At 38.1% G+C, this 23,145-nt stretch overlaps 1 protein-coding gene across 4 annotated transcripts; it reads left to right on the top strand.

Moving 5' to 3' along the window:
* Window positions 1-3,389: 3,389 nt before the first annotated feature.
* Window positions 3,390-21,192, top strand: BFAR (bifunctional apoptosis regulator). Of its 4 annotated transcripts, none has more exons than XM_065558852.1 (8): window positions 3,390-3,507; window positions 10,843-11,178; window positions 12,037-12,238; window positions 12,593-12,756; window positions 13,954-14,098; window positions 14,553-14,723; window positions 18,608-18,810; window positions 19,894-21,192. In XM_065558852.1, exons 2-8 carry the CDS (start codon window positions 10,898-10,900, stop codon window positions 20,084-20,086), a joined length of 1,359 nt encoding a protein of 452 aa, XP_065414924.1. In that variant the 5' UTR covers window positions 3,390-3,507; window positions 10,843-10,897; the 3' UTR covers window positions 20,087-21,192. The 4 variants fall into 4 exon arrangements, with proteins under 4 accessions (XP_065414924.1, XP_065414923.1, XP_065414925.1 ...); XM_065558851.1 differs by having other exon boundaries at window positions 3,449-3,588; XM_065558853.1 differs by lacking the exon at window positions 3,390-3,507 and adding an exon at window positions 9,041-9,500.
* Window positions 21,193-23,145: the final 1,953 nt, after the last annotated feature.

Below are 23,145 nucleotides of genomic sequence, written 5' to 3'. Positions count from 1 at the left end.
AGGACAAGTAATTTAGAGACTCATTGTTTATTTAATACAAAGCTCACATTGCAGATCACTCATAGTAAATATCTGCATAATCTTTGTTCTTGTCTTCTCTACTTTAGATTCAGGAGTCAGTTTAAGTGAAAAAAAACATTAAGGGACATTTACCTAGAGCATTTTTTAAAGTTTAAAAATCAAAGGAGTTTTAAGATTATAAATATAGCAATGCAGAAAGTGCTTAGGGATCTAAACAGTTTTCTGCATAGTTATATTCTGATTAATAATCTAGATAGGATTACTGAAATATTAGAATCTAGAGTGTGGTTTCATTCAGACTAGAATGAATCAAGCTTTGTCCTTGTTCTGTGATTTTCATACAAGATCTGTTCAGAAAAATTCTCCAACTTCTAAGTACATAGTATTGCACACAACCTGGACATAGGGGAGAAAGCTCACTTTTCAGTTAATATTCTTTATTATTATTTGTATAAATGTTTAAGTTTATAATTTCTTTTACATTCAAATCCAGTCCTGCTCAGGCACTTTTCTGAATAGGGATGTTTAAGCTGTTCAGTCGGTCAGGTGACTCCCACTACAGAATCAAGATTATTTCAAAGCAAGCCCCTTAACACAGTTTTTATATTTTATTGTAAATTACACAGCTAATTTGACATTTCTTATAGCCAATTAGCAGCCAATGATACAATTTTCACCTTTCCTTCCCTTAATATATATATCATATTGGGCCGAGGAAAGTCAGTGTAAAATAGCTAAAAGAAAAGGTATATGATAAATTACTTCTTAGAATGATTAATAAACAGTATCTATTTATTTATTATATATGATAATACAACAGAATAAAATCAATTTTGATAATACTTTACCTGAATTTGGGGGACTACTGGATTCTTTTTCCATTTGAAGGATCAAACCAACTGAAAGGTCTGCACTGTCTTTAAGGGGTTTTTGTTTGTTTTTGTTTTATTTTTTTTCTGTTACCATGACAGCATTTATCAGCAAACTTTATAACATAAATATCATGCTCAGGGAACAAACAAGTTAGCTGAGTTGTGTTAACATCATAATTTTAAGGCTCCTAACAAGTTTTAATATTTCTTTACAAAATGAGACATTTAATACATGTCCTGTTATATCATAATGTATTAGTCTATATTTCCTGGAACTCAAGGCTAGTCTATATCTAACAAAAGGTCACAATATCAACTGAAAGCAGTGGTTACCTTAATTAGAATATTTACACTTCCTTCATCAACACAGAAGTACAATCAATTAAAACATTGTCTTCTAACACCTACCCAATCAATTAATTGACCCTTGTAAAGACAGTATAACTGCAAGTTAATTAAATGAAATAAGCAACAAAAGTTTCCACTTCTTCAGACCTAAAGAACAGATTGATTCAATTGGTTGAAAAATATACCATGCTCATAAGGATTTTTTTTCTGCCAACTTGTTTCAGGAGCTCTGATATTTGCTGTTATTTCCTCCAGTGCCTTTAATTTATTTGTTTTGATTGAACTAAAAAGGAATCAAGCAGTCAACTATGGTTAAAATCAAATAAAATTTAACTTGAAGAAATATTATGTACTTGATTGATGGTGTTTGAACTCTTTCTGTCTTAAGTATTAAAGTAGTTTCTTAGGGCCAGATTTTTAAAGGAATTCAGTTGTTGCCTAAAGATGTAGAAAGGTGGCTAGTGGGATTTTCAAAAGCACCTGGAACATAAATCCTATTCTTTCCAAAATCTGCCCTTAGGCCCTAATCCTGAAATGTGAATCATACCTGTGGACTCTAGCACCCATATGGAGCCCCATTGACTTAATTGCATTGCTAGATTTGGGATCTTGTTTTTTACTAGCTTAAGGCTAAAAGGGTCCTTGAATCCAAATTTATTGCTGTGATATCTGAACAGTGATAATTTGGATTCTGATATTAAGAGTTGGAAAAATACATGTGTTCCTGGGCCTAAATGACTCTTGATTTAATCTATGTTGATGGATTGATGTGACTGATTTTGTATAATGCTTGTCATTTGATCCTCAATTTTTTTTTCATATGTAGAATCTTTTTGAGTAGATTATGTATTTTCAGTGAGGAGTTATGTGGTCTTTCTTTGGTTGTTTGATTTTTACCCCAAAATTATGTTTATGGCTACATATTTTATACAGAATTATTAGTGCCTATTTTTAAAGAAACTTTGGTCTCTGAAATAGATAATTTAACTTTGCAATTTGTTGATAGACTTCTTTTCTTTACAAATTACAGCCCTGAACCTGTAAAGACTTAAGTGTGAATTTAACTTTATGTACTATGAGTAGTTTTATTGAAGTTAATTAAATTTAATTTTGTAATATGATTCCAGATGGAGCCCCACTGACTTCTAATGTTTCAGTCCTGTAGATTGACTAGTGGAGCTCTGCATAGACATAAGGGTTTCAGGGTCAAGACCCTAGTCTTTTCATATATGTAAAAGTATATGGTGTGGTTTTTTGTTTTTTATGTGTATATTTTTTTCATATAGGTTTTGCTTTCTCATAGAAACAAGTTACAGAAAGGTGTTTGAAACACCTATGCTTTTTATTATATCCTGTTAATTTTTATGAATTTAAAAAGCAGCATTTTAAACTGGGACACAAGGTTTGATTTAGCCTATCTGAGGGCTACCTCGAGTAAAGATTTGGGATAAATGACTTAAAACAATCAGAATTGGATCTTTCATTCTCTCAAAACCAAGTTTGTTCAACACAATTAAGACCCTGATCTTCCACTCATATTTACTCACATGAGTAAATAATAATAATAATCATGAGTAAGTATTTGCAGGATTGAGCTATGCATTTGCAATACACAAGAGGGTGAACATTTAAATCCCATCAGAATTGCAAAGGCCTTTAATTCCTTCTTAAGGTATTATTCCTTCTTCACTAGAATCAAGTTGGCAGATGTCATAATATATTGCTTAGCTGAGTTAGCTCGCAATCCTGCAAACACTCTTATGCTTGACTTTACTACTGTGAGGATCCCATGTAAATCAATGGGACCACTCACAGTAATAAAGTTATACATACTAGGGGGGAGGGATAGCTTAGTGGTTTGAGCATTGGGCTGCTAAACCCAGGATTGTGAGCTCAGTCCTTGAGGGGGCCACTTAGGAATCTGGGACAAAATCAGTACTTGGTCCTGCTAGTGAAGGCCTTTCAAGGTCCCTTCCAGCTCTAGGAGATAGGATATCTCCATTAAAAATAAAAATTCATGTTAAGTGTTTGCAGGAGAGGGCCTTAACTGTAAGTGCTTTGGGGGCAGGGACTGTTTTTTTTAATCATCTGTTGCCCAGTTCCTGGCACAATCAGATCCTGGCCCATGAGTGGGGATCATGGGTGCTTCTACAATACAAATAAATAACAAGATAACTTTAACCAATTAGGAAAGCCTCACAGGTGGGCCACATACTGAGGTGGAACTCATTAGAGAAGGGAAAGTATAAGGATGGAAAGGACAGAGGTGAGGTTTTTCTTTCCACTTTTAGATACCTTGACCTTTTAGGATACAGAGATCTAAATAAGATTGTACAGAAAATTAATAGTAAGTTTTTGAAGTATATTTTCTTGTTTTCTTATAAAGCTTTTTAACATTGTCAGTTCATAATTTATTTTTTTACTTCCATGTTATTTCAGTATACATTTTCTTTTTTGCATGTTTCCTTTATAGTTTGCTATGTATAAAATAAAGGTTGAACATATTTATTTTCTATGTATACACCTCTATCTCAATATAATGCTGTCCTCGGGAGCCAAAATTTTTTACCGCGTTATAGGTGAAACCATGTTGTATTGAACTTGCTTTCATCCACCGAAGTGCGCAGCCCCCCGCCCCCCCCCCTTCCCCGGAGCACTGCTTTACCGTGTTATATCCAAATTTGTGTTATATTGAGGTAGCGGTGTACTATGAAGCCTATCTGTTTGCCCACCTATTAGAGAAGGACTGAGACAGATGATAAGGTTTGTTTAGTGTAGGCATTCTAGCTCTTATGGGGTTTCACTTTTCATTTCTATGAGGTGGGGAGAGAGAAGGAATTACTGTTACTTGTGATTCTGTTACGTTAAATAACTTTTGCACTACTAATTTAACAGTTATTGGATAGCACTTTGTCATAGCTAGGTCTAGATTTGATCCCATGATTTAAAGTAGTAGCTCCAAATCCTGTTGCCCTTTTTTCCCCTGAGGATTTTTTTAAATTCTTCTACTACTGCTAATAGATCTGCACAGGTGCTGGTAACTCTGGGAGTGCTAGTGCAACATTACCACAATGTTGTAAATGTTCTAAACTTTCATCAACTTTAGAAAAGAGATGACTAACGTGGGATGTGATAGAGGTCTATAAAATCATGAGTGTTGTAGAGAAAATGAATAGAGACATGTTATCTACCCCTTCCTGTAACACAAGAGCCAAAGGTTACCCATTGAAGTTAATGAGCAGCAAGTTTTAAAACAAATATAGTGAAATATTTCACACACTGTCCGTTAAACTTGTGGAACTGACTGCTGGGGAGATTGCGAAGGCCAAAAATATAACTGGGTTCAAAAAAGCTAATGGAGGGTAGGTCCATCAATCGTTATTAGACAACATGATCACAGGTGCAACCCCATGCTCTGGGTGTCCCTAAACCTTTGATTGCTAGAAGCAGGGATTGGCCAACAGGATGCATCACTTGATTGTCTGTTCTGTTCTTTCCCTCTGAAACATCTGGAGTCATCTATTGTTTGAAGACCGGCTACTAGGCTAGATGGACCATTAGTCTGACTCAATATGGCTATTCTTATGTTCTTAATATGTGCTCTGAGTCTTCAAGAAGTTCTATATAATATTTGCATTATGTATGAAAATATTTTTTTAAAAGTTTAATAGACTGTTACCATGTTTTTAAATGACCAGAGGGTCTTATAATTGTATATTGGAGAACTACTTCAGGTATAAAACTTTTATTTGCTATAGGTTTTTTATTTTTAGGCTCTCTTCTTGATGTTCTGTACTAATAGAAGTAAGTTTGTATTGTGATTCTAAATTGGTCCAGGGATGGTGTCTCTGTTTGTCAGAAGCTGGGTGATGGGGGATGGATCACTTAATGATTACCTGTTCTGTTAATTCCCTCTGGGGCATCTGGTATCAGCCATTGTTTGAAGACTGGATACTGGGCTAGATGGACCTTTGGTCTGACCCACTATGGCCACTCCTATGTTCTTAAATAATTGGAAGCTGATGTAGAATACTATTAAATTTCCATCTCTAAAAATTACAAGGGATTTACGCCTCCTGCAATGTGTCTAAGTGCTGCTACTACCCAATATTAATTTCAGATGATGCTATCTGATTAATCATCCCAGATTAAATTTAAAAAAGCAAGTGTGGCAGATAAAGTCTATAAATACTCCTTCTAATAAGCAACGATGGCACTGTATGCCTGCTACTTTACATATAGTACTCGCTGAGTCTGTTCCATTAATAGGGGGTGCCCAGAGCCTGTATTGTGGTCTTTGTACAAATTAAAGGTTGGATCCATAAAGGGATTTAGGTGTTGTAATGCTCAGCATCACAACACTTAACTTCTAGGTGCCTAGAAAAATCACAGGATCAGCACTGCAATCCACAAAGCTGAGTATGGATCCTTGTACCCATATAATAAATGGGTGAGAGAGGCACCTAAGAAGGTAATCCACAAAACTCAGCACCCTAGGTGGGGAGCTGCCTAAGCTGGCCAATGGGAGATTTCCTATGGGTATGAGTTAGGTGCCTGCCTTACCCCACAAACAATGTGGGGGAAGGATGTGTGGTACCCAATTTTTAAACTTAGTGGTTAAGTCTCTCACATGAGATGAGAGAGACTTGAGTTCAATTTTCTCCCATCTCTGCCAGAGGGGGAGAAGAGGGTTTGAACAGGGGTCTCACACCTCTCAGGAGAGTACTCTAACCACTGAACTTTGGGACATTCTGATGCAGGGGCTCCCTTAGTCTCTCCTATTGGAGCTACTCCACTCTTGATTAAATGAAGTCATTGGGGCACAGAGTCATTCCCTTGCTTGTTTGCTCTCTATTTCAGTGGTTAATGTACCCACCAGGGATGTGGTAGACCCTGGGTGTAGTCCTGCTCCTTCAATCACTCTTCCCTGTTGAAACTATTTTACTGTGGATAAATGCGAGATTAAAGAAGCTCCCCCATCAGAATATCCCATAGTCCTTTGGTTAGAGCACTCCCCTAGGATTTGAGCAGGAGTCTCCCACCTCTCTTCTCCCCTGCTGGCAAAGAGGGGGGAACTGAACCCTGGTCTCCCACTTTCCACGTAAGTACTCGAACCATAGTGTTAAAATTTACAATGCGGGCAGTGGCACCACCACCCTCGGCAGCAAGATTTTGAAGGGGATCCAATCCGATAAGTGGCCTTTAGGTATGCCCACCTGATTAGGTCCTGCTGTGAGTTGTCTTAGGTGTTCAATTGTCTATCTTCCCCCTGGTTTGTGACTTCCTCTAGAGCTTAGGCAGGCAATAGGCATCCAAATGTCTACAGTGAAGAGCAGTGTGCATGCTCAGAGGCAGAAAATTGGGCACCTAAGGAACTTTTTACCCTGAGAAGTTAGGTGCTGAGTGAAGTTAGGTACCTACTGGGCTTGGTGGAAGTTGTGTGGATTGTAGTAGAGCCAAAACTGATACTTAAGCATCTAAATATCTTTATGGATCAGGGCCCAAGTAGCTAGCTACACTGATTTATTAGACTCCATGAAATTGCAACTTTGGGTAGGAAAACTTTGTTTGTTTTTTAAATCCAGGTTCATTTTGTCTAATCAGCTTTATGTACTGGTTCAACCTTCTACCCAGATCAATTTCTATCTAAGATGATCTGACCTTTTGGAATCTGTTCAGTGTGCACACATGAATCATTTAAAAAAGTCATTCTTTGTTTTAATGTCAATAAGACTTGCATATGCCTCTCCCATTCTCTGTGGCTTACGATGGTTGCTCCTAGATTACTTCTAGGAGTAGAGCTTGCTGAAGTTTGGTTAGGAGCTGTAAGAATTGTTCCAGAATTCTGGGTAATTCCTTCCCTTAATATTAAATGAGCATACTTTATTTTATTATCTATTATGTATACAGTAACATTACATAATGTTTGGAACCAAGGCCTCCTATGCCCTAGTAAAATACAAGGCACCTCTTCATTTAATCACCAATCATTCAATTAGAGTAGATGTTCTCAAACTTTTCAGTGTGACCCATAACGTGGTCCACTGCCTCTCCCATTCTGTGGCTACATCTCTATGGCAATTGGTACCCTTGGAAAGTAATATTAGAGATTTTAACTCTCTTCAATGCATTGATCTATTTTTTTTGGGGGGGGGGGGGAATCCTATTTCATTTTACTCTTCATTGTCTTGCCCTCTTCCCTCCATATCGTTCCTTTTTCTCTCACTGACTCATCCATATGATTCTCTGCCACATGGTGCTTTTTTCCCCTCTGTTCTCCTGGATATGCTTTACTGCAAGTTGGTCTCTTCTTCTGGTCTCAGGTAAAAAAAGGTTTCCAGGTGACTTACACTGGAGCAGTTTGACAAAGATAAGGCATTTTTGAAGAGTCAAAACCCCAGGATTCAGTCTCTCTACACTGAAAAAACAGAACTATGGTGGGATTGAAAGGGTATGTTCGGTGTTGTGGAAAGAAAAGCCAGTAAGAAGTGTAAGGATCTCTTTAGACATATTCTGTAGAATTAAAAGCAAAATATTTTTTTCCAATTATAGTTCACTTTCATACAGCAAACTTTAATCTGTTTAAATTAACTTTATACCTCAGCAATAGATGTAAACTTCCTGATTAATTTTAATCTTGCTGGAAAGTTGAAAAATTAATTTGCTGTCAGTGTGGACAACTAAAATTTCAGTGCATGTGGTGAATCAGCAGGTGGATGTTTGCTCTGAGGTACTAGACCACATTTCCATTTCCCACTCTTGTGCAAATGTATCATATGGCAGGTAATTGCCACCTTATATATTGAAGATGGCTATTACCTACAAGGTAGACATATATTTTTCTAGTACTGTGTATGTTTGTGAAATACTTCTGTCATTTGGGGAGTGGGAAATCCCTCTTCATCCTTACTACAGGGACAGTAAGTATATGCTTTGTTTCCTCCAGCTTCCTCTTCTCCATTGAGCCAAATCCATAATAATCGATAGCTGTCAAAATCTTTCCCTCCCATTTTTTAGTTTTGACTTTCTCTTCTTTTCTCCCTACAGCACAGTGAGTTAAACCTTTTCATTCTCACTGTGAAGGGATGGCTACAGTGCAGGGGTTGATAAACAGGGGGTCATGAGGTGGTTATGTAGGAGTCAGGGACTGAGCCCCAAGCCCAGCCATGCACAGGGGGCTGTCAGCCCCGAGCCCCTGTTAAATTAAAAATAAATTACATTACGTTAAAAATCTGAATTTAATTTATAAGGGGGGGGGTGTCACACTTAGAGGCTTGCTGTGTGAAAGAGGTCACCAATACAAAAAGTTTGAGAACCACTGCAATAGTAGAAATGCTACAGCTGCACTTGCACTGATGTAGCATGTAGATAGTTACTACACTGTGGAAGGGGTTTGTCTGGTAAATCCAGAAGAATGCTTCCATTGATCTAGCAGCATCTTTGCAGGGACTTAGGGTTGCTTACCTATATTGCAGAGGGTGTGAAATTTTCCATAGGGCTGCATGACCTAGTTAGGTTGACTTTGTATGATAGAGCAGCCTTTAGACACTTATTCTGCTCTCTCTTTCTGCTCTTAGAATCACAGAAATTTAAGAGATGGAAAAAATGCTACTCTCAGCTGGTTGGGGTACCAGTGTAGGACTATTCCCTACACTAGAGCTTTGTTTTAAATGTAAAGTTTTAAATTTCTGCTGCAAAGGCTTAACTTTGTTCATGATTGAGTTGTGTCCTTTTTGGGTCAGCCCCTTCACTGGGTCAAGCTTCCATACACTTAGGGCACTCACCAGGGGCGGCTCTATGTATTCTGCAGCACCAAGCACGGCAGTCAAGCAGCCTCTTCGGCGGCATATTTAAGGCTAAATGGAGGCGGGAGGGAAGGGGCACGGGGAGGGCACCATGGGCTGAGGGAATCCGCGGGGTGCAACTATCAATAGCGATGCCGCAGGAGAAGGGCTGAGGGTACCGCTGTGTGGGCTGCGGCTCCCCGAGGAGCCGTGGGAAGGACAGCCGCCTAGCTCGCGCTGGAACTTGGAGTGCGCGAGAAGCCACGAAGCACAAACCCCCCAAACCGCCACGCCGGACAATATGGCAGCTATCCTCGCCCGCCTCCCGCGTCGGGCCGCTCACGTGAGCGCTCACGTGTCCGGCGGGGGAGGAGGGTTGTTTCCGGAAGTGCTCGGTGCGGGCAGAGCCGGGTTTAGGACGCTGCGGAGCGGGGCTCCGGCCGGGCTGGTGCGGGGATGGAGATCATCAGGAGCAGTGAGTGACGGCGGGGCGCGCGCCGGGTGGGGGCCGGTTTCCCAGGGCCTGGCCTCACCGCTCTTCTCCTGGGCCGCTCCCGGGGCCCCGAGAGTGTCCTCGGGGCCGTGACCGGCCCGTTCCCGTAGCAGCCGGGGCTCCGCTGTGCTCGGGAGCTGCACGTGCCCCTGCGAGGAGGCTCCTGGTGCCGAGGAGGGGGGGAGTCCCCGCGAGAGGGCGCCAGGCAGGGCAGGCTCGGCTCAGCCGCCCCCGAGTGAGGGGACGGGGAGCAGTAGGTGGGCTGCCTGCCGCTACCTCACAGGGGCCGGGGCTCCACGCGCGGGCCCTGCCGCGGTACCTGGCTGAGCTGTGACCTCCGGCCCGCTGTCTGTACCCCAAAGCCCGGCCCTTGTGCTGCTGCCTGTGGCCCTGCGCTGACGCCCATGTCTATTTGTAGCTATTGATGCAGCAAATGAAGAAAACTTGAAGAGCACCTAAAAAAATAAAATGTGAAAGATGACTGTTAATCTGAGCAATCTATTGTATCTCACCCCCAACTCCCCCGTCCCCCGAAATAGATCTGACTGCTTGATCTTCCCACAAAACTTTATCTCAATAGAATAGGTCTTCTGAAATGGTGAGACAGTAGAAAATTAGTCACTGTTTTTGCTGGGAAGATGTGTCCCGTTGCACTGTGACCATCTAATTATTGGGCCCTTATCCTGCATTGAAGTCTATGCTAGCCAGTCCTTGCACAGAGCTACATTTATTTAATGGAGTCTGCCTCTGTAGGAGGCCGGGGACTCTACATGGGAATGTGCAGGGCAAGAATGGGCAGAGGAAATTTGATCATGGTATACTACATGTGCAATATTTTTATGTTAAACTTGTTCAGTGTTGCTTAGCGTGGTGATTTGATGTCTGTTACCCAACAGAATTTTGATTAAATACATAGTTTTCTAAAATTAAAAAAAACATACCTTTGGTTTTATCTTGGCAGGTGCTTACTGGTTGTTGTGGAGGTGTTGGTTATTTTGTATCTGAAGATAAATGAAGGGCAAGAAAATGTGAAGGGCTTAAGGTTTCAGCTATTTTAGCTGGGTAATCCAGAGTCTGCTTTTGATTGTAGTCTGTACTGGATGTATTATAATTGAGAGAAGGTAGAAGGTGTTGCTACATCTGCTAGAATCGGTACTCTAGCAAAATATTTATTTATTTTTTATTTTTGTGAATTTGAGTTAAAACATTGAGGATATAATATTACATGTCACATGGAAAAGTTGGTCATTGTATTAATGCTGCTTCTAATACTTCTTTAGGTTTTGTTAAGGAGAAAATAATTGCCTTTTTCATTGTTTTGCAGAATTAATAATGCCTTGCATGATTTAAAGACTTGGAGTGTGCTTTCTGGTGATCTGATGCACAAAGGGAAAATGGAGGAAGATGTGAAGTTACAAAAAGAGAATGAAAAGTTGAAAGTTAAAGCCGATGCTGCTCCTGAGATCAGCCGTCTGATTTCAGTTAGCGAGTTCTCTTGCCACTGCTGTTATGATATTCTGGTGAATCCCACCACCTTGAACTGTGGTCATAGTTTCTGTAGACACTGCCTAGCCTTGTGGTGGGTATCCTCTAAGAAGAATGAGTGTCCAGAATGCAGAGAAAAGTGGGAAGGATTCCCCAAGGTCAACATCCTCCTCAGGTGATTGTAATGCATCTATGTGGTCTTTCTAACAGCAAAGACACATACATACTTAGTTGTTTGTTTTTTGCTATATACTTTTAAACCCACTCCGTAATCAGAGCTTTCTTGCAGTCTTTAAGGCTTGCAGTCTCTCACAATATGTAATTGTTCTGAACTGTTGAAGTAATCATGTCTGTATTTTGGAGTGGATCTCTGAATTTTCTTTTCAGATTTTTTTTAAATGCCTTAAGTTTTCCCCCCTCACTTTTATTAGTTCATAACAACATATCACAACTAGAAATAATTCTAGTTTTGAATGATCAGTGGTATTAATGTGAGTACTGCTTTAGTTCCTTGGAATAAATTCTGATCTCATTACAGCACAATGCTAGAAGTATTGATTCATTAAGTACTTGCTGGTTTTTTGAGTTACATACAACCTCTTTTATTGCATTTTTTTAAGAAAGCAATTTTCTGAGCTGTGTAAACAATATTCAATTAAATAGTCTACACTGTTGATTTTAGGCTTTACTGTTGGATTTGGCCAGTGCTATTGAATAACAACCTGTTAGCTGTCTTTCAAAAGTACTGAGGTATATCCTGACTATCTAAATTTAGAATAGTGGTTATTGTATAAAACTTCAGTTTTTCTTGTCATATATTTCTTTATAGTGAACCTTAAATGTAACATCTGTGTACAAAAACCTTTTATTCAGCTTTTAACTAATGTTGATTGCCAAAACCTCCTTTCACTCAAAACTTAATAGGTAACTAATAAGCTGTAAAATACACTTTGCAGCTGAGTCCTAGTTCTCGGTGCTGTAGACTTGGGTAGACTCCATGAAATATTATAGTGACTGATATGTGTTTCTCCAGGGATGCTATTGAAAAGCTATTTCCTGATGCCATTGAACAGAGAAAAGAAGACATTCAGCAAAACAGTGATGTAGCTCACAGCCTTGCAGCCTTCCAAAAACATGGAAATGATCAGATTTCTGCACCTCCAAATGTGAGAAGAATTAATCCTCGAGGAGGGGGTTTTTTCTCTGGTGTTCTGACAGCTTTAACTTGTGTGGCAGTAAGTTTCATCCCCATCCATTTTCCAGATAAACATGGAAAACCATCTTGATGGTTTTAAATCATTGACAAACACCATCAGCATTTAATTTAAGCACTCCAGAAAAGTAATGACAAATATTTTTGGGGGTGGTGGGTGGAGTTGGTGATAACTATATATTTCAGTGCCAACTGTGGATGGATAATAAATGGGGGTGGGAGATGTTGAGAACTTGGAGATCTTACTCAAATGTGAGTATTTGTTGTAGTATTTGAGTGTACCCCATCAAACCTGCAAGACTTTCAAACATTTGATCCAAACTTTGTCGATGATGATGATACTACATTCCAAAAGGATCTGTTGGCTGTCTTGTAGGTGGTTCTGCTTGGGTATCATTGGAGCAGCAGAGAATATGAAGATGATCTTCTTGTCCACAAACCTGTTGCTAAATGGACTCCCGAAGAGGTGATTCTTTGGCTAGAACAGCTGGGTCCTTGGGCTTCCCTGTATAGAGAGAGATTTTTATTAGTGAATGGAAGGTGAGGAAAATACAATCGCAAACTGACAAGAGTAGCCATAATAGAACCAGTTAATTGGATAGACTTCATTTTGCATACTATATATGTAATGAAATGTCAAGATCTTGTTTCCCAGGTGATCAAACATTCTGGTACCAAAGGACGTTTCAACCCTCAATTTAATTGACATAATTCTAATAATGGGTGTTAATACGAAGTATGTGATTTTTCTTTGTTTTACCGTTTTGATAGCTTATAGTCAGGAAAGATTATAAGTAAAAAGTTACTAGGTCTCTATAACAGGGTTTGGACAGTTACCGAATGACCCAGATTCTGGAGTTAGAGGCTTAGCGACATCCAGATCATGGGGTTGCATCCCTTACCATTTTGGCTAATAGTCATTGATGCACCTATCCTCCATGAATTTATCTAATTCACTTTTGAACCCAGTTATAGTTTCAGTTTTCACAACATCCCCTGGTTAACTGTGCATCGTGTGAAGAACTTCCTATTGTTTTAAACCTGCTGTCTATTAATTTATCGGGTGATCCCTTATTCTTATTATGTGAAGGGGTAAATAACACTACTTATTCATGTTCTCCATACCATTCATGATTTTATAGACCTCCATCATATCCCCCCTTTTCCAAGCTGAACAGTCCCAATCTTTTTAATTTCTCCTCCTATGACAGCTGTTCCATACCCTTTCTCTTCTCTAGACTCCTCTCCCTTCCCCCACTCTTCCTCTTAACTTGATGCTCCAGTAGATGCTAATTCTTCCATCCTAAATTGATGCACGACCAGTTAAAATTACAGAACAGATTTCTTTTCATGAAACCCAGATTTAAAACATAAACTACTACACTTAAATAGGATCTTATCTTATAGTGTGGTGTTAGTTATAGTGTGAGCACAGCTCTAGGAATAAAAGGCAAGCTATGTTGGCTTGCCTGGCTTAAAACTTGTTTGGTTGCCAAATGTGGGGACAGAATTAGTAAGGGAAGATTTTAATTCAAGCTTGTCAATAAGACCACAGAATGTATTTTATAGGATTTGGGGGCTTTTAGTGTGTTTAAAAGTGTATGGTATGGGACATAATTTCTAAAAGTGATATCTTGGTGATTCAGTATCTAGTTACTATGTTAGAATTAAAATAGTGTCTGTTACGAAAGAGTTGAGCTGTCAGTATTTACCCTTCTGAATTATTTTATTTTGTAGGCTTCTACTAACAATAACAGACGAAGATTTCACAAAAACTCCTTATCATATAGAGAACAGTAGCCATAGAAAAGCCATCATAATGGAATTGGAACGTGTGAAAACATTGGGAGTTAAACCACCACAGAACCTTTGGGAATACAAGGTAAATTTTATAAAGTAATGAAGTGTGTCACTTAGAATAGATATTTTCAAAGACTATTTAGACAACTACAAAGAAACATCTAATTCTTTAGAATGGGATCAAAAAGTGTCGGAATACAATGCAAGGGATAACATGCAAATGAAATCTCTCAAAGGGAATGAAAAACAGGATTCATGTGACTGGTATGGCAGTGAATGCAACTGTAACGGTACTGTTGTATATTGCACAACAAAAGCCCAGAAAATCATAATGTTCAGAAGAAAGCAAGGCAGGGAAGTAGTCTGTGTGCAAACTGTTTAGTTTAAAAACTAATGACTTGATTTCTGTCACATTTGTCAATGCTAAATGATTTTTCAGTGATGACTGCTAAAGCAAAATAAACATACTTCAGAAAAGTCTAAAGCTGACTTCTCATAATAGTATGTCTCACTGTTAACCTTCTGATTCGTTTCAGGCAGTAAATCCAGGAAAGTCACTGTTCCTACTATATGCACTAAAGAGCTCTCCAAGACTCAGTATGTTGTATCTATACTTGTTTGATTACACCGAAATATTTCTACCGTTCATCTACACAATATGTCCTGTGCAAGAAGATGAATATGAAGATATTATCACAAAATTATTAGTAAGTGTTTAAAACATTTATCATTGTGCTAATTGCTTTAAATTGAAGCATTGGTATTTAAAATTTACTTTTCAAATATGCATAGCACATTGCTTATCATTCTTATCTTATAATAAAAGCTTTTGCAGGGAAGTATTTTTTTTTTTTTAAATAAGCTTCATCCTCAAGCTTACTGTATAGGGTGTTGATAGTGTAATAGCTATTAAAGTTGCCCAGCATTTACAGTCTCTAACTCCTTGTTCTTAATTGGTTACTGTTTGGCAGTTATAGACATTCAGGTTTAAAAGAAAAAAAAAATCATGCTTCATCTTGGCCTCAGGTTGACTTAAAAAAAAAAAAAAAAAAAAAAAAAAAAAGTAGCACTGCATGAAATAGTCTCATGGGGGAAAATAGCATTTGATCATGTAATTAAATACTGTTCCATTACAATATTTGAAGGGGGCAGAATTGAAGCTGCATGGGCAACTCCAGCACAGGCACTTTCTAACTTTTGAATGCCTAACTTTGCAAACTTAACTTTTTTTTTTTTTTTTTTTAAACATTTGTTTCTATGTGTAGATTGTGTGTTAATCAATGGTAAATGAGACTAGACATACCAAGCGATTCCTTGCCCAGAAATGGAAAGGCATTGCATCTGTTCCGATGGATTTCTATATTTAAGAGCAAACCTTGTGAAAGCAGATAGTGACAATGTCTAGTTAAATTATGTATATTACTAATTAGATTTCTGAAGTCTTGTACTTTTTAAAGTATAATCTCTTCACTTGGCTTTTCTTTTTGCATTTGACATCTTAGACAACTTAAAACAATTGTTAGTTTCATATTTAGGTTTTACTGCTAAAATGTTTTGGTGTCAGTTTTTAAAACTGACATTCCTTTGAAAAACTTTCCATTGGAGCTTAAAGAGAAATATTCTACTGGTCTTGGAATATGTGTAAACTTGTCCTTACAAAATATAAATATTAGTCTGAATTGGAGTAATCATTGTAATTTATGAGGGCACAACAGTAACAAATGTATGTATTTAAAGATCAGTTTTGTGTTAACTACACTGTTTTCTTTTAACACATGTGGCTTGCACTTTAAAAGAAATCTCATCTGAAGGTTCCTATGTATTTTTCTAAATAACTGATTACTTTAAAAACATGGTATGTTTACCTAGCATACTGGATAAAATCCATTTAATAACTCTAAGAATTGAAGGAATGAGGTGGTAGCTTTCATGTTTTTTGTCCGAAACCATTTTATTTATAATAAAGCCTGTAGTGGCAACAACCACTCCTTAGTTAATGTTGTCTTCTGTCTGGAAGCACAATTCCACTTTATTTCTGTGTCCCTTCACCCTTCTTTAAAATCCTCGAATGTCTTCTGCTTCAAATTTGGCCTGTGAGCACCTTTTTCTGCTACCAAATTTTGAAACTGTTCAGACAAGCTGTTAAGATAAATGCCTATTCACACTTGAAAATACTTACTACTTCCCCACTCTCTGATAACAGCCTGCTGCTGCCAGCTCATGTAGTTTAATTCTGTAGCAACTTTGAAGGTTCAGGACTTGGTTACTGATCTATTCCTTCCCACGCCCCTATTCAACCCTCTGTATTCAAGCCAGGCTCTTCCTCCTCTGTGCTGCCTGGGCCCCACCAGGGTGAGTACTGAGGGCACAGGAAGGACTGTGGGTATGTCCTTTTTTTTTTTTTTTTTTTTTTTTTTTTTCTGGAGATGGAAGGTGTAACTACCAGCTTCAGAAGACGTACCGAAGCTAGTACACTAAAAATAGACGTGTAGCCTCAGCTGCACATGTGGCAAAAGGACTAGCTGCCCCTTGTTCATGTTTAGGGTCTCAGAGGGGATTGTACTTGGGGCAGCCAGCCCCTCATGTTGCTGTACCTACATTTCTATTTTTAGGGGATCAGCTCAACCAGAAATTAAACATTCCAGTGTAGCCATACACTAAGTCTGTGCTCAGTTAAGAGCAGAAGCTGCAGGCAAGTCATCCCTAGTCCCTGCAGCCCTGGGCTGGAGCATGCTCCAATACAAAAGAAGTATTTGGAGAACTTGGTCCCCAGACCACAACAAGCCTTTTCTGCATGTGTAAATAGCAATAGTTCAGAGGCTTGTAACTTAGCCAAACAGAGAGATTTTCTTGGGGATGATAAACAGCACTTCTGTGATGCCAGAGTGACGGTGATGTCAAATTTCAGGTTCTTGCTCCAAAATATGAAGAAGTTAGAGCTTTTCACTGAAAGGACTTATACGTTTTGGGTTGTTGTGGGTGTATTAAACATTGGTTTAAAAAAAACCTAATCTTTTCCTAACCTTGGCCTTGAAAATGGCTGAACCTTTTCAGTCTTAAGCAGTGACCCAAATAGAAAATAGCCAAACTTTAACCATTAGGATTGATAAGTTAGAAAGAAGACTGTTTTCGGTTCCTTCTGATGGAAGGTTGTCCAATACTTTAACTATAGGTGTCACTGTCCCCACCTATAATATTGATAACCTAAATATATGGCCCGAGTTGAAGAAATGCTGACCACCTGCAGCTCCCATTGACTTGGGCAGCAGTTGTGGATGCCCGTCTTTGAAAATCACTTATTTTATTAGCCTAAATATTAATTTAGGTACCTAACTGTAGGCTCCCATATTTGAGAATGTTGACCTGTAATCCCATGTGGATGGGAAAGGTGGATTTCACAGGGAAGCAGCGACCTAAATTCTGCTGAGGCATGTGTCGCTGTGCAATTCTTAACTGTCTGCAGTTTCTGAGAAACTTTTAAGATTGAGAATACAATACGAGTCCTTAATTCTAATCAATACATCCAATAAAATAGGCATAAAGAGAAGGAAGGAGGTTTGAGTCATTACAGGGTCAAAAGTTGAGGCTTGTATTAGGATTCAATATTGATATGGAAAATGAGAATAAACCCTCCTGGTTTCAGGACATGAACCAATTTCTGGCACTAGTTATGAAAAAGTTTCCTTAAGGGCAAGTTTATTTTTGTAACTGTCTGTCAAAGGCTTTCTTACTCCTTCCTTTGAAACATCTGTTGCTGGCCACTACTAGAAACTAGACTGTGGAATAGATGGATCATTTGCAGACATGCCAAACCTGTGGGGAAAAATGCAGAAATTGGGTTTGTTTTTGGCTTAATTGGCTTGTGATTGCTTGTTGGCTAGTTTTTTGGCTTGTTGGGCTTGTAGCTTGTTGCTTCTTTGATCAGCTCCTGGCAAGCAGGGGTAAGGGGGGAGAGAGTCAGGAGTGCACAGCAGGCCCACCACAGTACTGGACTGGATGCCAGGGGGATCTAGTCACATAAAGTGTTGGGGTTCTTGTTTGGGGATTGGCTTGTTTGGCCTTGTTTTGAAATGGGATTAACTTGATTTTTGGTGTATTGTGAAAGTTAGGGTGCTTATTTACCATGTGACAGTTGGCAACTGTGATCATTTGTCTAATCTGATATGGCAGTTCCTGTGCATGTCTGTCTGTATATTTTTAAAAGATTGACTTTCCTGGATTTAAAATGTCAGTGTCTTTTCTACAATCTTGTGTTTTTAAACTCTTAAATTGCTTACACACCTACTCAGTCATTAATTCTAGTATAATGAAGACTTTCTTTAATTTCTTAAACACTTCAGTGATTAGTACTCATTGAAAGGAATCTTACCCATATCTGCAGCTGGTGCTTGTTTGTAGAGTATGCTTACTTATTTGCACCCTCACTTAAAAATTTGTGTGATGGAAATTAAAATTTCCATTTAACTAGCTAGCAAAACTTTAGTGAAGCAAAAGTACTTCCTTCAACCAAGGAAAAACCATAAAGCAATGAAAGGTAAACTGAACTAGTATGTAATTAATTTGATCATTGATTTTCATTTTTTCCCCTTAGGACCTTAAGGATCCTACTTGGAAACAGTGGAGAGAATTCATTGTTAAGTACTCATTTTTGCCATATCAGTTAATAGCTGAATTTGCTTGGGATTGGTTGGATTTACACTATTGGACGTCACGATTTATAATTGTTAATGCCATGTTGCTCTCTGTTCTGGAGTTATTCTCCTTTTGGAGGCTCTGGTCAAGAAGGGAACTGAAGTAAGTCTTGCTCAGATGATTTCAATTTTTTATGGTTGCTATTGAAGATAGAGTGTGGGGAGGGGGCAGGGATAAATGGTGACAATTGGTTATGTTTGTAATTTTGACGATTAAAATGACCATGTTGAAACAGCACCATCAAGGTGAATAAGTATTAGATGAATCTGCCCACAGAATCGATGTATACCACAGTTGGTGAATAATAATATAATTGATATTTTACTTATGGACATTTTGAGTAACTTTTAATCAGTACATCTGTTGATTCTGAATACTAGTACTATACATTCTACTGCTTCCCATAAATTTGCTAATGTTAATTCTCCAGGAAAAAGCTTCAAGTTTCTATTATGGCAATCTTGACGTAAGGAGTGTATGCTAAAGATCCAATGCAAATTAAGATCGTCTAATTGGCTTGAAAATTTAGTATAGTACAATAGTTCTTGGAAGATGATTACTTGCAAAGAATTGCTATTTTTTTCTCAAATTTAGATTACTGTTATTTATTAAGGCTTCACTTAAGATGTTCATCACCTGTTACAGAGCTAGAGCGTGGGAGTAATTACTGTTTACCAGGCACTATTCTAGTTTGTCTTCCAAAATGAATGGCATCAATATTGCTTTATTAGAATAGAAATAAGCAGTCATTAGTGTCTACTTTCATGCTGTGCTTGGAGGGGATGGGCAAAAAGAGGGTTATGTTTTGACAGGATGTTTTTTGTTATCTTTCTACTACTGAAGGACAGAGTAGGCTTTGTGGAGAACAATCTACATAATTGCTTAAATAGAGAAAAAAATTATCTTAACTTGCTATAAACTACTGAATTCTTGTGGCTCAGTAGCAGTATTTTATCTGAGTAGGCCAGGACAGAAGCTACACCTGAAAGGCATCTGTTGGAACCATAGAATGCAATTGGTGAGAATGCAGTAGACTAGGTGGCATCTCACAGATTGAATTAATGTTGTAATGACTACTCATAAGTATTTTTCTTCATTCATTTTGTTTTAATAGCAATGTCTAGAATACCTTCTTTATAGAAAGATGATTCTCTTGCTCTTTTTTTTTTTTTTTTTTTTTTCCAGGACTATTCCTCAGAGAATGTGGAGCCATTTCTGGAAAGTGTCAACCCAGGGACTTTTTGTTGCTATCTTTTGGCCCATTATTCCTCAGTTTGTCTGCAACTGTCTGTTTTACTGGGCCTTGTACTTTAATCCAATTATAAATATTGATCTTGTGGTAAAAGAAGTACGACGTCTGGAAACACAAGTGCTGTGATTTGACATTGAATCTTTTTCTTAGGAATTGAATACCTAAGCTGTCCAAATGTCTGAAGTCAGACATCTGAAAGGAAAACAAATTGCTTTCTTTGCTTGCTTGCTTCCTTTGTGGTGATTGAAAAAATGCTCATTTTGTTAATTTAAAAAAAATTGCCTGAGGTAAGTCCATTTTGAAGCAGTAGGTACCGTAACCCTAAAGATAGGCTTTGTTTTATGTACCATTGCCATAAATAAGGAGGATATTGTAATCTTGAATGGGCCTTGTACAGTTGCTGTAGTCATGCTATTCCATTTTTGGCTAACTATAAAAATCAGACTATAATACTACTCTTGTGCAATCTGGCTAATGCCAAGTTGTTAGGGCCTTTACACTCAATACCTTCTAAACAGTTAAAACTGAGAACTGTGCTATTTTGTAACTTAGCATTTCCTGACAGTTATATATTATTCAAAACTTGCCAGAGGGGAGCGTTTGGACAATCTCTTTAATTGGTTTAATATTGAAAATATTTGAGGCTTTTTGATTCATCTTGACATGCTAGGATGCTACAGTCAAACCCATACATTTATAAACATTTGCCGATAGTGCTCATTTTAAAATTCCCTCTATTCCAACTGTATAACACTTAATTTTCTTTGTATCCCACACCTTTTATAATTGGCAAACATGATTGGCATGACTTAAAGCTGTTTTATTCAGGCCAGTTAATTTTTATCCGTCAGAGCTGACTTAGTGCTTCCTCTCCTAAATCAATTTTTATTTGCTAATTTCTTAAATGAATTCAGATACCTCTCACAGTATTAATCTGGTAAAGCTGCCATGATACTGTAATTGCTTATTGTAGTCTGATGTATGTAGCAAGACCTGTATCTGTAAATACTGAATGAGAAGTGATTTATTTTGTATAAAAACCCAGCCAGGTTGCCATTTTGTTTTTGTGGTGTTTGAGAGAAACAGAGGTTAACTTTTGTTCTTAAAATCCTTTGTACTTATGAATCTCATCTTTGTTGAGTTTGCATTTGTATCATACTATTAATGAATTCCAGATTTGCATATGAACACTTTTAAAAGTTGGACAAAATTAAAGATTTTTTTTTCTAAAACTTTCTTCCTTTAAACTAAAAAATCAAATGTAAAGGTAAAATTTTTTCTTGTCAAAGCTCTTGACATTTACCTTGTACTGTAATTGATCAATAACTTTTAGCAAATCTGCTGGCTTAAAGTTAGCCTGATCACAATGGAAACAAGATTTGTTTTTCAGAAAATGTGGATGTTCACAATTAGTTATGAAGAAAATTCATTGTACAGTACTCGTTAATTTTAAGCTTTTCTGAAGAGAAGCCCCAAAACTTAAAAGTTTTCTTACCTAACCATGCAACCCAGCTTTACATTCCTGAAAGCAAAAACGTTCTCTTCTGAGTATTGTAGTATATAGATCCTGACTAATGGGGATAGGTCTGTGCCCTGCGTGTTGAGTCAGGACCCTCTTTGTGTAAAAGGGGGGGCAGAATACAGGAATCCATATCATGGAGCTGTGGCCTTTGGAAACTTCCTCTGGTTCAAAACACTCTAGGTCCTAATGGCTTAACCACTCATCACATCTGCCTCTGTGGAATGAAGCTTCAGCAGGCGACCGTGGAATGAGGCTGGTATCTGTGTTGCTACTCTATATGTGGGAGGCAAGCAGAATTTTTTCCCCCCGGTCTCTATGGGATTCCCACTCAAGTTGTACAAGGGGACCAGGATTTGACCCATACTTATCAGTTAGTGACTTAATGTCTTTTTTAATACTCAAGTGACTGTGAACAAGACAATGAAGCTAAACAGTCTAATTGTGTTGCCTAGGCCAAGTGAAATTCAAAACTTTTATATAGTAAAAACTTGTTTGGTTATCAAAAGTGTTGCTAATAACAAAGGTTAAAAGCCCTTCCTTAAATTGACAGTGTCACTTTGAGTGTGCCTTTCCCTTAGTTAAATCTAATAATAAAATTTTAGCTTCAGGATTCAAATGAGGTTTAAAAGTAGAGGTTTTCACGCCATCCCTACATGCTGTTTTGCATATGTGGGTGATAGAACAACATCGATGAAAGAAAATGAATAGCTTGCAGTGAATAACGCAGTGAAAGCTGGTGTTCTAGAGGCTTTCCCCATAGTTAACATTCCATTGCTGCTTGTGGTGACAAAGGTTCACAGACTATTAGACATCTGATAAAATCGTTCTTGATATTCAGTCCACAAAAGCTGCTACAGTTTCCCAGCTGTTAAGAACCACAACATTTCCTTTTAGCTTATGCATTATGAAAACTAGGCCTGCACAAATGTTGCTGAAAAAAATCCATCATCATCATTTTTGATAGAAATTTTATTTTTTAAATTCAAAAGCACGTACAGATTTTTATAAATATTAGAGTAGTGTCCTCCTGTCTCACCAAAACTTACATTTTGGGTGATTGTTACCACATACAAAATCTGGCCAGAAAATGTACCTTGGGTAATAAGGGGCTTTAGCCAAACACTTGGCAGCTTTGCGGTCACATTCACACATTATTTTTTGGCATTTGTCTTCTAGTGAATCTGGAAAAGAAAATGAAAACAAAGTACAAATGGTTCTTAAAGTAATTAAAGAACATCAATTGGTAACAATAAGCAGTAAATGTAGTAGTCGGAAAATTGTCCTGAATGTTATTTCCTGTATAAATTGTAACATCTTAATTTTTATAACAAGCCTTTTACTTTAACCAACTGATTTTTCCTCCTCTACTGTTCTTTACATATTTTGAAATTTTTGCTGTACTTGGTTAATGGTAAACCAGAATTCTCCCAAATTACTGGGCTAGACTGAACCTAGATGATGATGATGATACCTCCCAGCAGATGGAGATAGTGGGAGGAGAGGGGAGGGGATTTGTGAGCAATCCCATCTGCAGAGCTCATTTTAGCTGAGAAATTAATTTTGCTAATTGTGTTGGGAGGAGCAAACCCTCAGTGAGGAGTTATCTTTAATCTTCTTATGCTTATGGAGGGATTTTATTACTTTAGCTCCTCTTCAGAAAGGC

This window comes from Chrysemys picta, chromosome 10 (assembly GCF_011386835.1).
Source record: "Chrysemys picta bellii isolate R12L10 chromosome 10, ASM1138683v2, whole genome shotgun sequence".
Lineage (NCBI taxonomy): Eukaryota > Metazoa > Chordata > Testudines > Emydidae > Chrysemys > Chrysemys picta.
The sequence above is the reverse complement of the archived record's forward strand: the minus strand, read 5'-3'. Positions and strand labels throughout refer to the sequence as shown.